The 22,960-nt window shown below is 46.2% G+C and overlaps 1 protein-coding gene across 1 annotated transcript; it reads right to left on the bottom strand.

The window, feature by feature from the left end:
- Positions 1–1,343: 1,343 nt before the first annotated feature.
- LOC147821168 (leukotriene-B4 omega-hydroxylase 3-like) lies at positions 1,344–11,654 on the bottom strand. The gene is made up of 11 exons (XM_087201253.1): positions 11,495–11,654; positions 8,617–8,670; positions 8,400–8,527; positions 6,352–6,473; positions 5,289–5,559; positions 3,619–3,685; positions 3,288–3,417; positions 2,402–2,535; positions 2,247–2,311; positions 2,010–2,092; positions 1,344–1,613 (listed from the first exon to the last, which is right to left on the bottom strand). Exons 1-11 carry the CDS (start codon positions 11,607–11,609, stop codon positions 1,448–1,450), a joined length of 1,335 nt encoding a protein of 444 aa, XP_087057379.1. The 5' UTR covers positions 11,610–11,654; the 3' UTR covers positions 1,344–1,447.
- Between the last annotated feature and the right edge of the window lie 11,306 nt (positions 11,655–22,960).

The raw sequence follows: 22,960 nt of genomic DNA, 5'->3' as shown, positions 1-22,960 counted from the left end.
CCTTTTCCCTGTGCACCCTCAGCTGCTGGTCCAGAGTGGCCAACTACAGGTCAACTTCAAGCTCTGAGTCACACGTGTGGCCGTCTCTCACCGATGACTCTGTCTCTCTTCTGAAAATGTTTTAGACATTGTTGCTTTGCAACACCGAATGAGCTCTTCCAATAAGTGTACTCTTTAGCTGTCTTTAGTTTGGTTCACTAAATATGACATTGACCTCAGAGAAATAAGAGTTAGAGTCCATTCCATTCCATTAGGGACTGTTTCAGGCCCTAGGGATACAGAGATAAATCATATCCAGCCCCAGCTGCATGAGCCAGCAGCCACCACACAATATGAAGGAATGAGAAGAAATATTTGCTGGGAATTATGGCAAATTGAGAAGGAAGAAATTTTTCTCTGAGCTTTAAAGGAAGGATATGAATTCTCTTGACTGAAACCAGAGAAATGGCATTTCAGTGATAGGGACTGAGATCAATAAAAGCAGAGAGCAGAAAAATGCCTGATAGCATCATGGCCATGTGCCAGGGCAGTGGGAAGAGGGCATACACCACTGACTGGAACTTGGGCTCAATTCTGTGCCTGACAGAGATATGACCTTGCCTTGTCTTGGATAAAGGCCTTCAATGTCTTTTGTCCTGACCATCTACTCTGGCTGTAGACAGTGAACTAGGTGAGCTCAGCGAGCCTTGGCCTGAATCCAAAAGATCTGCCCCTGGTGAAATATTAACAGCAGCTCTCAAAGGCCGACCCGGCATTGGGAAGGGCCTGCACATGGTCAACTATTCTGGGGCTGGGAGGTAGATGGTCTGTGGAGTCCAGCCTGTCATCCAATGAAGGGGTGAAGCGTGCACCACGAACCCCAACAGTCTCTGCTTGAATGTCCCCTGAGAGGAACAAACATAGGGATGGGGCATTCCTGGGGCAAAGCAGGCAAAGGACTAAGAACCCAGGAGAAGCTGTAGGCCCCCCTTCCCTGTGCTCTGGGCTGCCCAGGACCCTCACTCTAGATGAAAGTGGAGGCTCCCCCACTGTAGATGAAAAGGGGTTATCTCTATGGGTTCTCCTCTCTGACTCAGAGCCCCAATCTTGCAATTGAGGTCTTCCTTTCACTCCTATCCCTTTGCTGCACCAACACCTCCTGTGGCTACGTCCCCCACAAAAAACCAAAACAAACAAGCAAACACAAACATGCTTGAGCAATAAGAGAATCCGCCATCAGTGTGGAAGTCCTATGGTTAACCAGAGAGGCAGTCCGGGTGTGCAGAGACCACCAGGCGCTCCTCCAACCACGCCCACCCGTGGGTCCCCAGCTCCCTCTGCTGGCGCTCGCTGGGACTCAGACACAGGGGATGGCACACTTTATTCCCGAGCTTCCTCAAAGGACGGTGGGAGGGGTCAGCTGGGTCCCAGGCCAGGCCAGGTCATTGGGGTCCCTGAGCGCCCCCACTCAGCTCAGCGGCTCCACCCGCAGCCAGAGCCCGCCCTCTGCGCGCAGGATCAGCTCCGGCTTCCGGAGCGGCTCGGTGTCATCGGGCAGGACGCGGAAGCGCAGCAGAGTCAGCGCCAGCGCCACCTTCATCTCGGCCATGGCGAAGGTCTGCCCGATGCAGTTCCTGCGGGCGGGGAGGGGACCGTGACTGCGGCCCGGACCATCCAAGCCCGTCCTACCCGAACCTGTCCGGGACCCCACCCCACCCTGGTCAGCTCCATGGACAGCGAGGGGCGCTAAGTGCGCCTGGCCCCAACTGGGCGTGTGTGTCCCCCAGCCTGGCCTGGACTCCACCGCCCAACTCGGATCAGATGACGAATGGAGGCTCTGAGCACACTGCAGGCCCCTCTTGCACCTACCCAGGCCCCATTCTCCACATTTCTGCGCATAAACTGTCCAGGAGCCGCTGGAAGCCCACTCGGAACTGGGGCCATCCACAACTTCCCCTGATTTCCTTTTCGTCCGGCCCAGACACCGTTCCCATCTCGCCCGCCCCAGCTCAGACAGCCGCTGCCCTCACCTGGGCCCCGCGGAGAAGGGAATAAAAGCCAGAGGTGACCTGTCCTTGCTGTTCTCTGGGTCAAAGCGGAAGGGGTCATAGACCTGGAGGAGACACCAAGCCGACAGGGACAAGGGATGCAGGTGTGGCAGGGGCAGATTTCCCACCTCAGGACGCCTCCCTCTCCTCTAGGCCCCTACAATAAAGAAGAATGGGGTGGGGACAGGGTGGGGTGGGGGAGCAGGGCAGAGGCAGCACCTCAGGGTCCGGCCACACAGCTGGGTTGTGATGCAGCCCGAAAATACTGATGAGGCAGATAACACCTGGAGAGGAGGGGACGGTCAGGACGGGCCCCTCGGCCTGGGGGACCCTGATTCCTGCCCAGCAGCCTCCTCCCCCCTTGGTGTGGGCACCTTTGGGGATGACCCGGCCATCTGGGAGCACAACGTCCTGGGTGCAGCAGCGGGAGATGACTGAGACCGGGGGGTGCAGGCGCAGACTCTCCTTGATGCACATGGTCAGGAAGGGCAGCTGGGCCAGGTCCTCCCTAAGGAAGCCACGACCCGCAGCTATGGATGGAGGAAAACAGGCCACCAGCCCCACCTTTCCCAGTGAAAACTTTTCTCCATATAATAATAGAATCCCTAGATAGATCACATAATTAGATTAGAAAAGCAAAAGAACTAGAAAAGTACCCATATCTGGGACTGTCCTACCCCAAAGAAAGTGGCCCTTGGAAGGCCGGCCTCCGAGCTAGAGCCTTCCCAGGTCTCTGTAGCACAGAAGGGGTCGAGCATAGAGCTGGGGAAGGGAAGGCAGAGGAAGTATTTGCTGAATGACTACTGCCCGATGGAAGAATGACACAGGCGTGGTAGGTAACACATAGACGACTTTTGCCACCAAGTGTCCCCTATGAATCCCTGGACTGGATGTTAGAGTAGGAATTCAGGTGCAGGAGAAAACTAAACCCACAGAAAGGGAAGAAAGTAAAAAAAAATGGTATTGGACAGAAAAGCAAAGTAAAGGAGGTTACAGTTTACTGAGTGAACATGTGCAAAGTGCATCATCTGCCCTCACATATTGTCACTAATTTTCTCAGCAGCCCAGGTCTTTCTGTCCCAAAAGCTCCAACCTTTCCCTTTGCTTGCCAGGCTGGGTGCCAGGGCCTGTTTCTGAGCTCAGCTCCTATACTCAAGGAACAGTAATGGCAGAATCAGCAAAACAATCATCCCTCTGCCCCAGCTGGAGAATATCGTCGGGAAAGGGGGCTCAGGAACAGGCCACGAGGACTGGACTCACCATTCTATGTCTTCAGGCTCACGGCCCCTCAGAAGCTCTCGCACCTCCTGCCGGCAGCGCTCCTGGTATTCTGGGTGCCGGGCCAGGTTGTACAGGGCCCAGGAGAGACCACTGGCCGTGGTGTCGTGACCTGAAGAACAGCCAGGGACAGGGAGGCTTGGGTCTCTGGGCTGCTTCAGCACCACGGGGTGGACAGCGCTCACCCTTTGGGACCCCAGGGAGGAAGGAGGGATGTGAAGCATGGGCAGAATGGAAAGATCCACTGTGGACCCACCACGTTCTTGGGATGTAAAGACCACGCACAGTCTAGAATCCCGCACTGAACTCTCACCCTCAAACATGAAGGTATCAGCCTCTGCTCGTATGTCCTCATCTGACAACTCCTTTCCATCTTCATCCTGGAGAGAAGGCAAGAACCTCTTGAATCTCAGCATCTCTGAGGGGCCCAAGACAACCTATGAAGATTATTCTTGCATCCAGAAATCCACCTCTACTCGTACCACTAGATTTACCTTGGTTACCACTGCCAGAGTCCCCACCCAACGACATCTTCTCTAGCTTCCTTGTCTCTGGTTGCAGCAATCAGTGATCAAGGAATATTTTCATGTCTCTGTATAATGAGGGTTTTCTGAGAATTTTAACGGCAATCTGCTTTACCGAATGACTGAATGACAATTTACCTTACACATTACAGAATATACAGAAAAGACATTTACTCATATTTTGGGGAGGTAAATCCAGAGAATCTTATTATGTCTGGAGGCATTGGTTTTGCAGGTTTATAGACTTGCCCTTTGCACTGAGGGAAACTTGTTTATATTCCAAAAATACATCTCCACTCTCTCCCTCTCCCTCTCTCCTTTATCTTTCTCTTTTCTGGAGGGAAGAGGAGGCAGATGTACCAGCTCCACAACTTACAATGTGCCAGCTTTTCTTTTGGGATCTAAACCTAGCCACAATGTAGGTATAAAGACCGCATGGCCCAGGCAAGGAGAGTTAAGAAGGAGAGCCATTGCTACAGGGCTACTCTGTTGTTATTGCTGTAATAAATGGGCTGCCTGATCAAAGAGTTTAGTGTGTCTACCAGCATAGACATAAACACAGACATAACTATGGCACCTTATCTTATTATAGTGACTTGTAGAATAAAATCTCAAACCCTTCACAGTTTCAGACTTAGAGTTCTACTTCTGGCAGTGTTTCAGAGTCATCTCTGACATTTGCCCCCCTCTGGCTTGTCCTTCCCTTCCTCGATGTTCTCTGGATTCAGCCCAAGTGATTTGATCTGACACTAGATATGAAGGCCCATTATATCTGTTTCTTACCATCCCTCCTTTATGTTGCTCTTCATTTATATTTTGGAATTTTTCATATAAGAGAAACCACGTGATATTAAGCCTTCGGTGTCTTTTTTTTTCACTTTATGTTATGGTCTCAAGATCCATCTATTTTCCTACAAATGACTCAGATTTATACCTCTTTATGATTGAGTAATGCTCCATTGTGTGTATATACCACATTTTCTTTATCCATTTATAAGTCGATCGAAATGTAGGCTGTTTCTATAATTCAGCTACTGAGATTTGCACTGCTATAATCATGGGTATGTATGTATCCATGTAATATGATGTATGTATTTAGACATTTTGAAATGGAGAAAATGATCTGGGGAAGGGAAAAGAATGGGGGATGAGGGCAAGGGGATTAAAAGTGATCAAGATCAGATGTATATATATATACATTATATATACTAACATACATATTATATATAAATATATGCACATAAAATAAATAATTTACATTTATTTTGGTGAGTTAGTATATATACACATACATATATACATATATAACTCACCAAAATAAATGTTAATGTTTATTTTATATATGTACATGTCATATATAGTCTCTATATAATGTACTGTACATATACTAACTCACCGAATATATGTAATCACTATGTATCACAATCTTATAATCCATTCTACATCTTGCGAAGCCCACCTTGCTCAGCAGGAGCACATCGATGAAGTCCAGAGTTTTTGACCTGGCCTTGGCCTTTAGGAAGTCATCGGTTCCATGATTAGGGAGGGTGTGTCGCCGCTCCCGGATGACAGCATCTGTGAAGTCATGCACCAGGCGGCAGGCCTTACGGAAGCGATGCCCATCACAGGTGAGATGGTACAGGGAATCTGGGTGCAGCCAAAGCTGCCGTTGCCTTTTGGCCACAAGGGCACTGAGCTCCAAGATGGCTGCAATGTACTCGCTAGGCTTCCTGTGGGGTGAAGGCATAAAAGGAGGAAACAACTTGAAGTGCTTGAAGCCAGGCAAGCATTTCACACCAGCAGCTTGGCACTCTGTCCCATCAGGAAACTGAATATCCACAAGCAGATGGCCTCACAGACACATGGTAGGGATGAGCCTTGGGACTTGACGTCCACAATTTCATCTCGCTCTGCATCCTATCTCTATGAGCTCCCTCTAAACCCTAGGCACCCAGAACCTAGTGTAAACATTGTACTCCTCTCTTCTCTCCTACCTAGTGTCCAATCTTGCCCTTTCTCCTTCCTGCAACTCACACAGCTCAGACTTTATTCTCTTTCAACTGATCAGTGACCCAGTGCTCTCCACATCCTCCTTGCATCCTGTGCCAACTCCATCCACTGTCTACAAGACAGACAGTGTTTAACAGAGCTCAGCTCTGATCATGCCCACCAACACCTCAAGCACCTTCACTGGTTCCCTAGTAACTCGTGGTAAAGTTCACACCACTCTGACAAACTTTTCAACATCCTTCAGATCTGCCACTTCCTCCCCTCCAACCTCATTTCCAAGGTATCTCTTCACGGCCTGCTGCACAGGCTTTACTCACTGAAGCCCCTTGGCTTTACTAAGACAAGTCCACCTACCTGGAAGGACCAATCTCTCTCCTCTTCCCTGCCATTCAATGCCAGGTCTGATCCACCTTCTCCAGGAAGGCTCTTCTGGTCCCTCTGGTCAACCCTCCCTCCCCCATCTCCTCTCTTGATTGCATGGACCAGGTTCTAAGCCCAGGGAGAGGACTCACTCCTGACAGTTGCTCTCAAAGCTGAACACGCATTTCTGCAGACTGTCCAAGGTCATCAGGCTGATGTGCTCAAACATGTCCAGACGGGTGCTGCCCCATGAGGCCACGCGCTGCCACTTGGCCTGGCCAGAAATGGGAATGGGGCTGTGGCTCAGCCCTGATTCCTTTGAGCCCTCTCCATCCCCAACCACCAAGATAGATTTCCCAGAACCAGCTTCCTGATGCTCTGCCCAAGGCACCCAACCCCAGAAAAGACCAAGCTTGGATGAGAGTGAAGCCGTTACCATGAGGAAAGGAAAATCCAAGGCTGGGAGACAGAAACCTTGAGTTCAGGTCCCAGCTCTGTGTCCCACATCTACTGCATCCTTGGTCAACTCATTACCCTCCCTGAGGGTCCACATGTCAAGTCTTCAGCAACCGTTAAGTTCAACTCCTTTGGTGTCAGTTATACCAAGACAGAACTCCTACTCCACCACTCCTAGTTCACTTACTAGGTAGACAAACTTGAGCAAGCTCTTAATCTTTCTGACCTTCATACTCTCCATGTGTCGTGGGTGAAAATGACCTCTACTTCACACATTATGAGAATGAAATTTGACAGTATGTATTACGGAATGGGCATGTGGCATCATTTCTAATATATAAGGAGTACTCAGTCAATCTTACCTAGCTTATTTTCATTGTGATAACTCAATGAAATACTCTTCTCTTGAAAGATAGTCCCACCTTGGCAGTGAGCATCCTTCCTGATATGACAAGAACACACTCCACTGATGTTCCTAACTCAGGCCATTTCTCAAAGATGTGTTCCCTCATCCAAGGATGAGGGAATGAATCTCCTTGGACAAATAGCAAGCTTGTTTCTCCATGTTATAAAAGCAGAATTTGACCAAGGAATCTTAGGTCTTCTGGCAGAATTCATGAAACAGTAAGACACTAATTTGTCAGCTTGCAAGAAAGAAAAAGTACTCCTTAAAACCCTCACCAGCAAGCTGTACCTTCTTCCTGTAGCCACAGCATGTCCATTGTGGTTGCATTTTTAATTTTTACTAGTACATGTTTGCAGTGCATAATGTTTATTCCTTGAGTGGAGCTGGTACATGTACATAACACATCTTAATTTCTATTTTTCATTCCCCTTCCCTCCCTCCATCATTTGATTCCCTGCAATTTGAGAAAGATCTATCTCCCTACTTCCTATTGTTTATCTTTTGTTTTTCACTCTTCATTTATAATTTAGGTTTCTCATATGAGAAAACCCATGTGATATTTAAGCTCGTGTATCTTATTTATTTCACATAACATTATGGTCTCAAAGTGCAACATGATTGGTCAGCTACTCCTATTAATAAGTGGATCCAATTTTATTCCCCCTTTAATTCTGTACTAGACTTTTGACACTGGCTAACACATGTGGTGAAAATGCGGAGGTCATAACTTCAATGAATCTAAGCTTAAAGAGGCATTAGCATTTCCCCTTGCTCCCACTGGATCCTATCTCTGTCATACGAACAACTTCAGGATATCTTTGGAGAGTCTGGTTGTCCCAGATGAGGCCATTCTGAATCAGCTTGAAGTTGGACAAGCCTCAAACATGGGAGAGAACTGAGACAGAGTCAGCTGATCATAAATCATGTGTTCTGATCCTCTTACTGAAGAACGAGCCTCCTGACCTGTACATTTGTTAGCATCTGTAAGCCCTTACTGCTTTGAACCAATGAATTTGGAAGTGGCTGATTACCCAGTAATAGCTTCTATGAGATGTTCATCTTTTCTGTGATCAGTTTACAGGACTTCTAAGAGATGAATATGGAAACTAGCCCCTTCTGAGCACCGACCATGTGCCAGGGTCTTGATTCCATTAGCTCCTCTGGACCACACTAGAAGTAGAGGGTTCCATCCCCATTTTATAGACGAGGAGACCCAGACTAAGAAAGAAAGAGCGAGGGCCTCAAAGCGACCTATCATAGCCAGGACTCTAGACCTGATCTGTCTGTGGCCCCTTCACCCACCAGGCTCCAGCTGGCACCCTGGGCTCAAGAACTCACAAGCATGGTATTTGTGCTTTCAGTGAAAATCTTCACATAGGGCTTCAGGATGTTGAAATGGAAGGCGGGTGTCAGCATGTGACGGCGCTGGCTCCACTTGTCACCAGCACTCAGCAAGAGTCCATCCCCTGGTGGGGCAGCCATGGGCAGTAGAAAAGGCAGCTCCTTCCCCTGGCCCCCAGGTTGTTCCCAAGCCCTTTCATCTGCAGATACTCACCCAGCCAGGGTCTCAGGAAGCTGTAGAATAATACGTCCTTTAGGGCAATGGCAGCTGACATGAAGAAGAGATATCAGGAGCCATGGAGAAGAAAGAGATTCCCAGTCATGGGGGAAGGGAGTTGGAAGCTCTCAGTCAGGGGTCTGCACTTCCCCCTCCCAAGGCTGTCAGGGCACAAAAGGATCCAGGGACAAAGGAAGCTTGCAGGAGTGGGGAACATAAGAGGGGTGCAAAGTAGACAGAAGCAGCACAGCAGAGCAAAATCACAGACTAATATGACACAACATATCCCAGCACACCTTGACATGGCTGCTATAGAGTCCAACATGTTCTGCAACAACCAAGCGCAGAAAACACTCTGTAGAGATCTTTACAAAGACCTATGACACTCTATCGACACTCTCAGTCTCTGACATCTCCTGACATAGACTTGGGACATGAAATACGGACATCTCCTGAGCTAACAACATGTATGACCTGCCTTGACATGACACAACATGCTCTGATATGGGCCAGGGATGATATGAAATGACCTCAGGATGACCCATAGAGAGTCCACAGATAGAATTCAAGCACGACCCTAATAATATCAGAGGTAAAGCCCACATGGGACTCACCTGGACCTTGGATATCATCTGGATGTACTTCAATACCTGCCCTAGACAAAAATCAAAGAAGATTCCAGACAATTCCCAACCATGGCTGATACATGACCAGTAGCAGGATAAAAAGACAACATCAAACAAGAGCTCAGACAAGAACCAGACAAACCCTAAAATACCTCTAGTGTTCTTGGTCATAGCTGAGCCCCAGACATGACACTCGTCATAAGATCCAAGGTGTAAATCAGGTATAACCAATATAGTGCACACCCGGGATAACCGGGATCCAAGTATAAATATAAATGACAAGACTTGGCAGTACAGCAGCCTTGGGTATTCAGCAGCGGTTACAAAGACACTTTAGAGAAAAGCAGACCAGACCAGAGCTCAGACAGGTGGGTTTGGGTGAGGCAGGGGCAGGGGCATCAAGGCCACAGCCCCTCCTGCCTCCCCGTGTTCACCCAATCAGCTGGAGGCAGCACAGAGACCTCAGTGACAGGGAGTCTGGGGCCCCTGTGGTGTCTACCTGGAGCAAAGAGCACAGGCTTGATGCAAGAGGGGTGGAAGATATGGACGACCGCGTGCCAGGGCCCTACCCACCAGCAGCACACATCCCCATAGGTGCGTGCCAGGCCCTGGGTGTACAGGAGCCCATCCTCTGAGCTCTGAATCTGGAAAGAACAAAGATGACCCAATGCACATCCTCTGGGCTGATGCAGAGGGACGTGTGGTCCAGGGACCCAGACGGAGGCCTAGGAATTACCTCCAGTAGCTCATCATCCTTGGGCTGTCTGATCTCACTCCCCATACGCAGCAGTCCACATCCCTGGGTTACAGGGACAGAGAAAGTCCTGCCATGTTTGGATCCCAAACACCACCTTCACCTGGGTTCTCTTCTCTCCCTTCTTCTAGATAAAGACACCGAGGCTCTGAATGATGAACACGTTTTCCCAGTATCTCCCAAACACTAAGTAACATCTCTGAGTTCCAATTCTGGGTCTGTATGAATCACGGCCTTCGTTCGTAAACGTTATACTGCTTTGTGTCTCCACAAAAACCGAGCACTGGGAGCCATGCTTGCCAACCGTGGGCAGTCAGAGTCACAGTGATTGTGTAGGAGTTTGTTCTGTGATTAAGGCCAGGACAACTAAAATGAATCACAGGTCAGTAATGGAAACTCCGGGGGAAAAGCTGAGCACCCCAACATAACTGAATTTCTTGCACTTATCCTTCAGATTTTAAGCAAGAGCTACGTTGAAAGGAAAAGTGACATCAGAGAAGGTAAAACTGGGAGGAGACAGTTTCTTGATGACACTGCTTGAGACCTGGATCCAGGTGTGGCTGTGGATACCCCTACCCCTACACACTAAGTCTTTACAGTCAGTAGATCCTCTTTGTTTGTATGGACTCCAAGATGGTGAGTTTCTACTACTCACAACTGAAAGAAATCTTGGCAGGTATAAAGAGCCTGAGATCTGCCCAGAATCACCCAGCATTTTGGTGTCAGCCATGCTTTTGAGATACAGCACCGTCCCTGTGGGAGGATGGCAAGGGCACAGGAAAGGTCCCAGGCTGGGAAGGGATCTCCTAGGCGTAGGGAGAATTCAGATGCCTGGAGCAGGAAAGCAATGACCATCTAGAGGACAGGCCACAGGATAAGGTAGAAGGAAGCAGTCCAGCCAAGCTGGGTGTCAGGAGAAGAGCAGCCCAGACTTCACAGAAATTGCAAACCCTCTTCATTGCTCTGGGCCTGAGCATGGGCAAGGCTGATGCCAGGCCTGGGAGGGAGCCTCGAGTGCTTCTAATGTGCAGTGCACCACCTGCCTCTGCTTAGAAACCTTCCTACTCATCGTTCCAGAACTTCCTCAAGCCACTCTTCTTCCAGGAAGACTTCTAGCCTGCCCCAACAGAAACTTCAGGTCTCCACTCATTGCCCATCTCCCTCTGGCCTGCTCCTGCCCACTTGAGGTTGGGGACATCTCTGTCCAGATCTGTCTCCTCAAGACTGAGAGTTCCTCCAGGACAGGCCTTGGAATGAGGCCTCTTGGCCCTCCAGGAGTGGCCAGAACATCAGCATGGGGATGGGGCACGACAGCAGAGGAAGAAGACAGGGAAATGGGAACTGGTGAGCATATGAAAGGAAGTGGGAGGAGGCTGAGAGAAGAGGAAAGGAGGATCCAAGATGCTGCAGGGGCTGCACAGAGGGGTGGGGGTGGAAAGCCTGGAAGCCCTTGAGTGAACCATAGCATCCACCACCACAAGCTTCCCGTGGATACCTGAGGCGCTGAGGACAGTTCGGATGGTGTCAGGGTGGCACAAAGTGATGATCGGAAAGATGGGACCCATCCAGGTCACAAAGCCCTGGGAGTAGGTGTTCACCAGCTCAGTCATTTCCTTCAAGCCCTGTTCTGTGGGAGGTCCCTGCAAACATGGCAGAGACAGTCACCTCCTGAGAAGCTTCATTGAAGATGTCAACTGGGCTGGGCTAAGGGACACCCAAATAGCTAATGAAACATGATCCCTGGGTGTGTCTGCAAAGTTGTTTGCAGAAGAAATTAGACTTTGCAACAGTAAAATGTGTGAAAAGCATCTCTCATCAGGGTAGGGGAGGGCTCATCTAACACACTGAACAAAAAATGCAAGGGCCAGGGATTTATCTCAGTGGTTCAGCTGCCTGCCTCACAAGCGCAAGGACCCGAATTCGATCTCAGGTGTCAAAAACAAAAACAAAAACAAAGCAAGGGCAAATTCACTCCCTCTTCTGGAGCTGGAACACCTATCCATCTTTTTCTGTCCTTGGTTATCAAAGACTCCAGCGTCTAGGACTTACAGTATCAGCCCTGCCCTACCCTGTGTAGTCAGGACTTTCAACTCACACCGAATTATTACCCCATTAACTTCCTGGTTCTGCAGCTTCCAGATGGCAGTGGGACTTCTCATCTGTTGATTTTAATCCTCTGTAAGTTTGCTAAACATCTCATGTATTTGCTTATGTTTCTTCTATAATCTCTTCAAAAATTTTGAGTTCTTGGTTGGTTTTCTTCCCCCCATTAAGTTTATTGGTACATTTTAGGTATGAAATACAGTTACATTCATCATTGGGATCTTGTACCATTGCATGAGTATCTTGGTTCTTATTTTTTTCCCGTTCCCCTGCCCTCTTCTTCACCCCCTCTACCCTTTCCTGTTTGCAAAGACTTTATTTCCCTTTTTTTCTTTTCTTATATTTTTCTTTTCCCTTCTTTCCTTTCCCCTACCTGTCCCACTTCCCCTGCTCCTTTAGACCTTTTCTTCCTATTACACAATATCATTCATACATTTTTCCCCTATTAACTTCATTGGTACATTTTAGGTATAAAATACAGTTATATTCATCACTGGGATCTTGTACCATTACATGAGTCTCTTGGTTCTTATTTTTTTCCCCTTCCCTTGCCCTCCCTTCACCCCCTCCACACTTCCCTATTTGCAAAGACCTTGTTTCCATTCTTTTTCCTCTTCTCATAATTTTTCCTTTCCCTTTTTTTCCTTCCTCTACCCCTTTCAATTACTCTGCTCTTTTAGACCTTTTCTTCCTGTTACACAATATCAGTTATACATTTTTAAAATTACAATATCAAGATCTAGGAGACATTACCACAGATTTTACAGAATTTAGAAGGATATAGAAAGCATATTACAAAAATCTTTTTTGAAATAAATTTGACAACTTCTAAGAAGTAACTTAGAAGACAAAATAATGAAACTAACTCTGGAGGAAATATAAAATTTGAATAGCACCTATTAAAGAAAGTATATTCCTAGCTTGAAAACCTACCTATATGACAACAGCAGGCTCATAAACATTTTAACTGATAAATTATATCAAACAATTAAAGCAGAAAAAGAAGTAATACTGCTCCCCTCATTTTAGAAATTCAACATTGTGCTCATCCTAAAACTGGATAAAGATAATAGAAGAAAAAAGTAGGAACATACATAGAAATTTGTTTAACAAAACAAACTATTAGAAGTCAGATCTGGCAGGATGTAAAAAGTGGTTTTATTATAAGCATGGCAGTGTTGGTTCAGCATTGGAAGATCCACCCCCAAAAGTAATCATTTTAACAGAGGAAAGGAAAAAGCCATATGATCCTGTCACTAGTTGGAGAAAAAGTATTGGACTAAATTCTACAGCTGTTCATGGTAAAAGCTATCAGGACACTAGAAGTAGAACAGAACCTTCTCAACAGATCAAAGACATGTACTCCATACTTCCACCAAAAACACCTTATATGAATGGAGAAGATACAATGCTTTCTCCCTAAGGTGGGGAATAAGGGCAGATATGCTTACTCTTCATCTGTCCATTAAACTTTGAAACATAAGCCCAAACCAAAATAGCCTGGCAATAAAATGACACAATTAGGATAGGATCAGCAAGGTAGAAGTAAAATCTTTATATGTAGATGAAATGATCACCTACAGAAAAATACTAAGAAATCTCTAGGAGCCCCTTGAACTTGTATTTGAATTTAGCAGGATTAGAATACACAAGGTATATATAAAAATTCAGGTCTATGTATAATTGCTATAAATGAAGAATTGGATATTGAAATTTAAAAGTTATGTAGGAGTACAAAGGACATGGAAAAGTAAAAAGAAAAAAAAAAGTGTTGGAAGATGTTTCGTACCTAATTTTAAGACTTCCTCTAAAGCTGCAGTAATCAAGGCAGTGTTGGTGTAAGGAAAGACATTTAGATCATTGGAATAAAACAGAGAATCTAGAAATAGAACCACACATATATGGCCCACTGAGTTTTGAAAGATTATTTAACATTAACGTTTTATAGAATATAAACTCAATTCAAGAGCAGAGGAAGAGATAGTGTCTTCAGAAAATGGCACTAGAACACCTGATATCCGTATATAAAAAGTGAACCTCAACCCTCTATTTCCATACATAAAAATAACTTGAAAGGATCTATGAACCTAAATATGAAAGACTAAAACTATAAAACTTTAAGAAGAAATTATAGGGGAAAATGTTCATGAATTTAGGGGAAGCAAGAACTTCCAAGGATATAAAAAACATGATGTATAAAAGAAAAAAATTGATAAATGAGATTCCATCAAAATTTATTACTTTAAATGACATCTTTAAGAAAATGAAAAGTAGTCCTTAAACAGACCATATTTACAATGCATATAACCTATGACCAGAATATATAAAGAACTCTTACAGCTCATTAATAGACAACCCAGTTAAAAAGTGGACACAAGAAGATTATAAATATCCAGTACAGCACAAGGAAAGTTCTGCAACACTAGAATCAGAAAAATACTAATCAGCACAATAAAAAGATTGTATTATACACTCATTAGGGAGATGAAGTCAAAAGTTTTAAAAGCCTTATCATGACTTTGTCTCTTTTTTGGATTCCTTCCTTTTTCATTTAATTTGTTAGCCCCAATGGATTCATTCTGCTGGGCTTCCCGGAGTTGTGATCCTCATTGTCTTTTCCTAGGATATTTTCTAAAAATTTTTTGGAGTGCTGGTTTGGTATTCATGAAGTTCCTAAAGTGCTCCATCATGAAAGTATCTTATTTCTCCATCAATTTTGAAAGATAGTTTTACAGAGCACATCAATCTGGGTTGTGGGCTGTTTTCCTTTACGGCTTGAAATACATCACTCCAAGCTCTTCTTGCCTTGAGGGTTTGCATTGAGAAAGCTGCTGTGATTCTGATGGGCTTTCCTTTGTATGTGATTTGTTTCTTTTCTCTCACTGCTTGTAGAATTTTGTTCTTCTGTTGGGTTTCTGGAATCCTAACTATTATATGCCTATGTATAGATTTTTTTTTGATCAACGCTAGTTGGAGTCCCATATGCCTCACTTATCTGTATGTCAAGTTCTTTTCCCCTCATTGGGAAGTTTTCTGCCATCACTTCTGTGAACAGTTTTTTTTATGTCATCTGCACTCTCTCCTGTTTCTTCATTGACTCCGATCAGTCTTATGTTATTCTTCTTTGCATCATTTAGCAGCTGCTGGATTGATTTCTCATGGTCCCTTACAATTTTAAAGCAATTTTTCTTTTCCTGGTCACTAATTGCAATCTTATCTTCTATATGTGAAATTCTATCCTTACATTGGTTCATTCTGCTGTGTAGACTTTCAATGGAGTTTTTAATCTCCTGGAAATCTGTTTGTATCTGTTTTATGGATTCCATTTGTTTCTAATGTTGGGATTTCATCATGTTCCTTAGCTCCTCTATTTTTTATCTGTGTCCTCTCTAGATTTATTAATCATGTCTTCCACTATGGGGACAATCTCTGCTGTTATCTGAGAAATTATTTCTGATTTCATTTTTTCCAGATCCTCTTTTGTTGCCAGTTCAGGGAGTCTAGGCGGTTGAGTATCAGAGTGTTCCAACACCTTTCCCTTTGGGGTTGTTGTAAGTGATCTGGAAGTCTGTTTTTGAGGCTTGTTTCCATGTCTTCTCATTTCCACGGGGTGGGGGGGGTGCTGCTGGCACCCATGGGGCTCACCTCCTCTGCCCTGAGAGCACTGGAATGGCGGCTGGGGAGCCTCCTCCTGGGTGCTGGGATTGGCTCACCTTCTCTGCCCTGGGAGCGGTGGACTTCATGGTTGTTGAACTCATTGCCTGTAACTTTCTCTACCTCAGGGCCTGTGAAGTCAGGTTTTGAGGAGCTAAGGAAGTTTGGAGCCATCTTGTTGCTCTCTCATGTTTCTGTTGTTTTTGTGCTGCAGGTTGGCGATCAGAAACCCTGAAGTGTGATTGTTCTGTGATTTCTGATTCCTGGAGTAGTTGAGTCTTAAACAACAATCCCCTTCTCAACATTACCCCTGATTATATTACTCCTAAATATGGTGGGCACTGGGGTGGATTTTTTTCTCCAGTGCTAACCTGACATATATTTGCAACTTACAGTAATCATGGGTATTTCTTAGGCTAGTGCTACTGGTTCACTTTTTGTCACTGGGGCTGCCAAACCTCTCTTGGATTACCGTGTGCTTGTGGAGACCAGCACCCACACATACACCAGGAGCTGAGGCTAGCATTTCAGATTGCTTCATTTGTGTTGTCTTCAATTTTTCCATTTTCTCTGTGATTTCTAGTTTTCCTTTCAGCTCTTTCTTGATTCCTGGAGCTCTTCTTCTCTTTCTCTTTGCTAAGTTGCTGTTTTCCAGGTGTCAGGATTACAGGTCCCAGAGCGACCACGATTTCCGGCTACTTTTTGCTTCATTATTGTTCAAAGGGATGAAAGTCTTTGACCAAGAAGTAGCACAACCTGATAAAAGTTGAAGTCATGCTTGTAATTTGTGTCTTTGGGTTGACTTTTAGGGCTAGGAATAAGATTCCAGCCCCACCCTGCAGCATTAGCAGGGTCATATTCCAGAGATAAAGAGCCAGATAGAAGAGCACACCTGGAAGCTAGGCTTTGTTGGATGTAGGAGGAAGAAGGGAATAAGGATGAGAGGAGCCCTAAGTGACAGTATCCAGACAGGGAAGGGCACAGCCAGGGACCCTGAGTGGAGTCCTTGCTCCAATATTTTTCAGGCTAGTCCTCCTGGGCTCAGCCTTCCCATTTGGAAAGTGAGATGTCAGAAGGGGCCATAGAGGGGACAGAGGATGACTCCATAGAGAAGGACTCCCAAAAAGAGGAAGCAAAAGAACAGGGGTAGTAATTACTCTTTCAGCCACTGTGAGCCAGTCTCTCCTCTGTGCAAAACCCTACAGGGAAGGTACTTTACTGTGTGCTGGTAACTCTACATAAGCCTGCTTATTGAGTGCCACCTGCCATGTCAAACAGTTCTATTGTGGCCCAGGTACTTGAGACAAAGTTTGCTTGCACTGTGACACATGTTCACTTTCATCACAGTGCTTGAGGCTTCCCCCTGCCCACCCCCACCCTCAGTTTTGACATCCAGAACCCTGGGGATTGGGTAGAGAGACCTGCTCATGGTGTCCAGAGGAGAGAAGATGTGCATTTTTCACAAGAACAAACAGAGACTCAAAGGAGGCAAACTCCTAGCCCGAGTTGCAGAGCTCAAAGGAACCCAGATCTGTCAGACCTGCAAGACCAGACTCTTCCCTCTGCCATGATGCTTCATTCCCATACTTGGAGATAATGCCTTATTAATCTACAGACATGTATAATGATGGAATATCAGGTAATGTGGCAGTTCTATAGGGGGAACATCTTGAAGCCCTTCTATCACCATGTAGCTCCAAAATGCTCCACCTAACTGGTCTAGGGTGACTTCCCGACTTTCCCTGGGTCCTGTCCAGAATTTCCCCCTGGGGTGTCTCAGGTGAGGGACGGCTTGAAGTGTTAGCCCCTTTCCAGGCTGCTGAGAAGAAAGGTCAGGGAGACATAGTTCTTTTTATATTGTTAGGTTATCAAGGAGGCCCCAACCCTCCATCTGCCTGCTCCAATATTACTCCAGCCCAACCAGAGTGGGGATTCTGGTGGCTGGTCCAAGAGGCCTGTGTGGGATGGTGTGCACTCTCTGCAGAATCCTCACCTTCACCTCTGAGACAAATCTCACTTGTAGGTAGGTCCATCCATGTCGAGGTTAAAGGTAAGGACAGAGTTTGATAAAAGGGCAGAGTCCTGGAGCACTTAGTGGCTGAAGGTGCTGAGCTCAGTGCAGTCCAGTGATGTGTGGGGTGTGGTCAGGTGCCTAGAGCAATGTGTTGCCATCACCATTATTTGCCCACATGGCCTCTGAACCTCTTTGAAAGTCCTTTAAGTATATTAAGATCCCCTCCCATTTTGTGGATGAGGAATAAGTCTCAAAGAGATTTAAGTGATTTACCCAATGTCACATGGCTGGTGAGGGCAGGCAGCCTAGCTTCACATCCTGTGCCATCAATGATTAAGCTGCACTCCTTCTTGTCTATAAATGCGCATTTGAGTAGCACCTACCTCACAAAATTGTGATAAGAGTTAAAAGAACCAGTATATGTAAAAGTGCACAAAATAGTACAGGGGTTCTGTAAATGTTCTTATTATTATTGTTACTATTATTTTGCTGAGCAGTCATCCAACAACCCTATTTATCTCCCCTATGAGCTCCTTTTTGTTGAAAAGGAACTGGAGATTCAGAGAAGTGAAGTAACTTCCTCCAGCCCCACCGCAAATGAGATAAATATGACAGTACTCTAAATGTCTGGGGAAGACAGAGAGATGTGCAACCTACAGCTCAAAGGCTCAGTTACTTTGAGGGAGGCCCAGACACCCGCACCATCACCTGAGAGCTTACAAGAAATGCAGACTTGGGCCAGGGATTTAGCTCAGCAGTGCCGTACCTGACTGGCAAGCACAAGGTCCTGAGTTTGATTCCCAGTTCCAGGGGAAGAAAAAAAAAAAAGAGGGCCGGGGATTTAGCTCAGTGGTTTCTCCTCCTGCTGTGCAAGCCCAAGGACCTGAGTTCGATCCCCAGTACCAAAAAAAAAAAAGAAAGAAAGAAATGCAGACTCTCACACCTCCACCCAGAAATCCTAACTCAGAACTTCATCCCAATACATCTGTGGGTGATGTGTGTGTACTTCAAGTTCAGGAAGTCTTGATTTAAGACCTCTGGGGTCCAGTTTTGTAAGGATGCAGGGCTGGGAGCCCTCAACTCCACAGATCCTCAGGACTGTTTTTCAGTTGGTAAAATAAGGAGAAACATCTACACTTCCCAGCGTTTACATGCAGCTGTATATTTACTGCATAAATACTGTGTGCTGGACACTGTTGTGAGTACTGGGGTTCACCAGTGAGCACTCTGCCATCGAAAAGGTCACATCTTGTACAGAGTTGGATGATGATCAAAGAAATCAAACAAATAAGTCAATGATAGTTGATGTGCCTGGAGGGAGAGTCCAGGGTTCAGGGAGGACTTTCAAGATAAAATGGCCGTTGGGCAGGGACATAAAAGAGGAGGAGGAGCGTCCAATGGCAGCCAAGCTGCACTAGAAAGGCAAGTGGGTTCTTGCTCCTTTGACATTTGTGCTGAGATCACCCATGTGTGGGTAACACCCTTTATCCTTGGGAAGGTGAAGGTGAGGAACAAAATCGGGTGCCATATTGAACCTTTGAGCAGATGCCGAATTTTCACTAGCCAGGACCAAGCCCCAGCAGGACTCAAGCTATGGTAAAGGAAGGCTCCTAATTCCTGGACCAGGTGGAAAAAGGGGAAAAAGAAGCAAAGCTGGAAAGGGGAATCCTTAAGGGAAAGTTCTTTGTTCCAGGAATCTTCTGTCTGAGGAGGTTGGATGCTCCCCAGTGGTTTCTTGTCCCACATGGAATGTCTCATGTGCCTAATCACACAAGCCTGGTTTATGGAATGTCCTGTAGGGATGAGAAACAAGTTGAGGAACAGGAAAACTGGTGCTTTTTTCCAGGGGCCATTAACCTCTTCTCCAGGCCATGAGAGTAGCAACTGCACCCAACCAGCAGTGTGGGTTACTGTATAGGTGAACAACTTTGGCTGCTCCCCATCCATTTATGAGCTTCAGTCTTTGCACCTGAAAAATGGGTCTCATAAAGGTTCACAGAGTTTTGCAATCATTCTATAAGACAAAGAGGGAGAGAGTATAGTATATGTGAACAATGCCATTTATGCATTTTATAATACTATGAGAATATGTGTGTGTGCATTCACAAAAGCATTTGTATAAAAAAAAACTCCACAAGAATTATGTTGAATTGAGGTGGTAGAATGGGAGTAAGAACTTTAAAAAACTTTTTATATATCTCTAGGTTTTTCTTCACACTGAGCTGCTATAACCTGAAGGATTATAAAGCAATTTTGAAAAGAAATGTGGATTTGGCCTAGTGGAGGGAGGCTCACATAGTTGGTGCACAAAAGACCGCAATTTTTATTTTCTTTCATCATGAAGACATGTCTCCAAGGAATTGGCCTGAGCTCTCTATAGAACAAGTATGCAGGGTGCCCATTGGCTAAATGCTCACTTTTTCCTTCCTTAGTTGTCATGAAAGAAACCAGCTCCGGATGTAGCAGAGCTGAGTACAGTTTCAAGCTCTGCTACTCACTGGCTATGTGGCTTTGGGCAAATCACTCCACCTTTCTGAGCCTCATGTCTTCCTAGGTAAAAAGGAGAGACAGGGTTACACTCTCCAGGTAGCGCCTTCCTCAAGAACCCACCTGGCCTCAGCACCTTCCATGTACTAGAGCTTGGGACACAGGGTGAGAAGACACAGGAGTTCCCTGCATCATGGTGCTCATGTGTGATGGGAGAAGCTGACAGATAATAAGACCAAGTCAGATGATTGAGGTAATGGAAGGAATGAAGAGAATGTGAGATTCTAGATGGTGAGGGGAGTGTTCTGGATGCAGTGACCAGCAAGGTCTCCCCAAGAGGTGATCTTTGAGCAGAACCCAAATGGCACGATGAGTGGGCTGTGTATATGAATCACCCCCTCAGTCATGTCAGGGGTATGAAGACCCAGCCCCAGGAGGAGCAACTACATGACCTAAACCATCTGTCTATCTTTGCTTCCTTCCTCAGTTATGGTGAGAGGAACAGGGATGTGAAGCAATTTTGCTCCTGGTCTGTGGGGAAAGCAGAACCAGCCATGCTGCAGACCCACAACAGTGATGAAATCTGCCTGCACTCAAGCCGGAAGCAGCTGCTGCCTCTAAGATCCCAAGGAAAAGACCATGGAACTGTCAGTCCCAGAAGGCACAGGCTGGGCAGCCCCATTGGCCGGAGCTGCTAGTGTCTTGGCAGAAGTGCCAGGAGATCCAGAAGCTCATTTGGGAGATAAAGGCACAAGAAAGCACCAGGGCTGTTTTCAGAGGACTCACACTAGCCTGTACCAATCTCCCCTTGAGGAATTTCTTGGGGGCACCCATTCGGAGGACTGGCCAACCTCTCCTGCCCGAGCCACTGGCCCTAGAAAGAGAGAACTCAAGGCACAGGGACCACCCACGTGCAGGGAAAGGAAGTCTCTCCTCCAAGGGACTCAGAACTTTGCTCCTCACTGTGTGTTTGCTTAACCAGTGGACAAGGGGAACATTGAAGGCCAAGAAGCAAGTGAATCCTCCACATACACTGAGTGAACCACACACACAGACTACGCTGGTCCAGTGCAGCCGATGGATTACAACAGAGAGGGACCTTTGGCCATCTGCCCGTATCCCGTCAGGTCAAATGACGGGATGGCAGTTTTATCAGCAGGAGGCATCCACATGTCATCAGAGGGCCAAGGGATGCTGTGGCTTTGTTTTTGTGCCCCCCTCCCTGTACCAGGGATGGAACTCAGGACCTTGCGCTTTCGAGGCAGGCGCGTCGCCACTAAGCTACATCCCCAGCGCCCCCATGCTGTAGTTTTAATACGAATTGTCCCCTTCAGAATTCCCAGTGGGGTCTAATCCCATTTAGAAAGTATCACAAGGGTAGAAGCTTCCCCAACTGCAGTGTTCACGGGTAGTGACTTTGGGAAGTGAAGGGAATTAGACATGACCATCTGAGTGAAGCCCCCAAGACTGGATCCTGGTAACTTTATAAGAATCAGGAGAGAGATCAGAGGATTTAGACGCTCACATTCTCCTATCTCTCGGCATGCGATGCCTTCTGTCCCACAGGGACTCTGCCAGCAGCACGACCATCAAAATAAGACCTTAGATCAGAATTGCCCAAATAATCATCTGTAGGGCCGGGGATTTAGCTCAGTGGTTTCGCCGCCTGCTGCACAAGCGCAAGGACCCAAGTTCGATCCCTAGTACCAAAAAATAATAATAATAATCTTGATATAGAATTATTAGCAACAGATAACAGTGTTAAGACAGAGAATGCCCTCATCTTTCCACTAAAGGTCCTTTATCAGCCGCAACTTCTCCCTGTAGGTCCAGGAGCTGCTCTTCCCTGGCCCCATCAGCCTGGAGTGGTGACAGCTCTGAGGTGATGTTGTCCCCAGGGTCCTGTGTAATGCTTCATGGTTTTCTGAGACACCTGTTTACTGCCCTTCTTAACCCCCCTCCATTTCCCCTCCAAAATCCTGTCCTGCTACAGTCCCACAGGAATGGGAACCTCCACAAACCATCACGTGGGCGCTGATATTTAAGTGGGCATTTGAGAAATTACACCCCGCTGCTGGAAAGGGGGAAAGAAAAGTGAAAGAAAAATGTTTCTTCTATATGTCTGTGCTTACCAATTGTCTCATGGTCTTTTGTGAAGCTTATATAACAGTGTAAAGTACAATTGCTAATGTATATAATTAGAGGTTATAATTTTAAAAAAGAATTGCTTAGCACCATGCCTAGCTTGCAGTAACAGTGTATATATGTGAATTGGGAGAAGCCAGACAGCGTTGCGGTTAGGCACAAAGACTCAAGGGCAGGTTGGCTTAGTTCACATGAGGATCAGGTGTGTGACTTTGGTCAAGTCTCTTTACCTCTCTGCATCTGATTTCTCCCCTAAAGATTGAGGGTAATAGCAAAGCTGTTATAAAAATTACCTAAGTTAAAATAAGCAAAGATCTTACCACAACTGTCCTTGGTACACACTCAGCACCATGCCTATGTTTGCCATTATTACTCTTCTGATAGACTGAAGACACAGGCACCAGCTGAGCCTTGTGTCTTGTGAGCCTGCACACGTGTCAGAGGTCTTTCTGGCTTGGAAACATCTCCTGTTTATTCCTCTGGCTTTGAACAAACTTTTTGGAAAGCTTTGGGAACCTGGGTGGAGGCAGACAGTCTGTGGTCAAAGCTAACTGCTGC

The sequence above is a fragment of the Heterocephalus glaber genome, unplaced genomic scaffold, assembly GCF_053883595.1.
Source record: "Heterocephalus glaber isolate CG9 unplaced genomic scaffold, H.glaber_assembly_v1.0 deba00001760, whole genome shotgun sequence".
In the NCBI taxonomy this organism is placed as follows: Eukaryota; Metazoa; Chordata; class Mammalia; order Rodentia; family Bathyergidae; genus Heterocephalus; species Heterocephalus glaber.
This window is presented reverse-complemented; position numbering and strand designations above follow the sequence as displayed.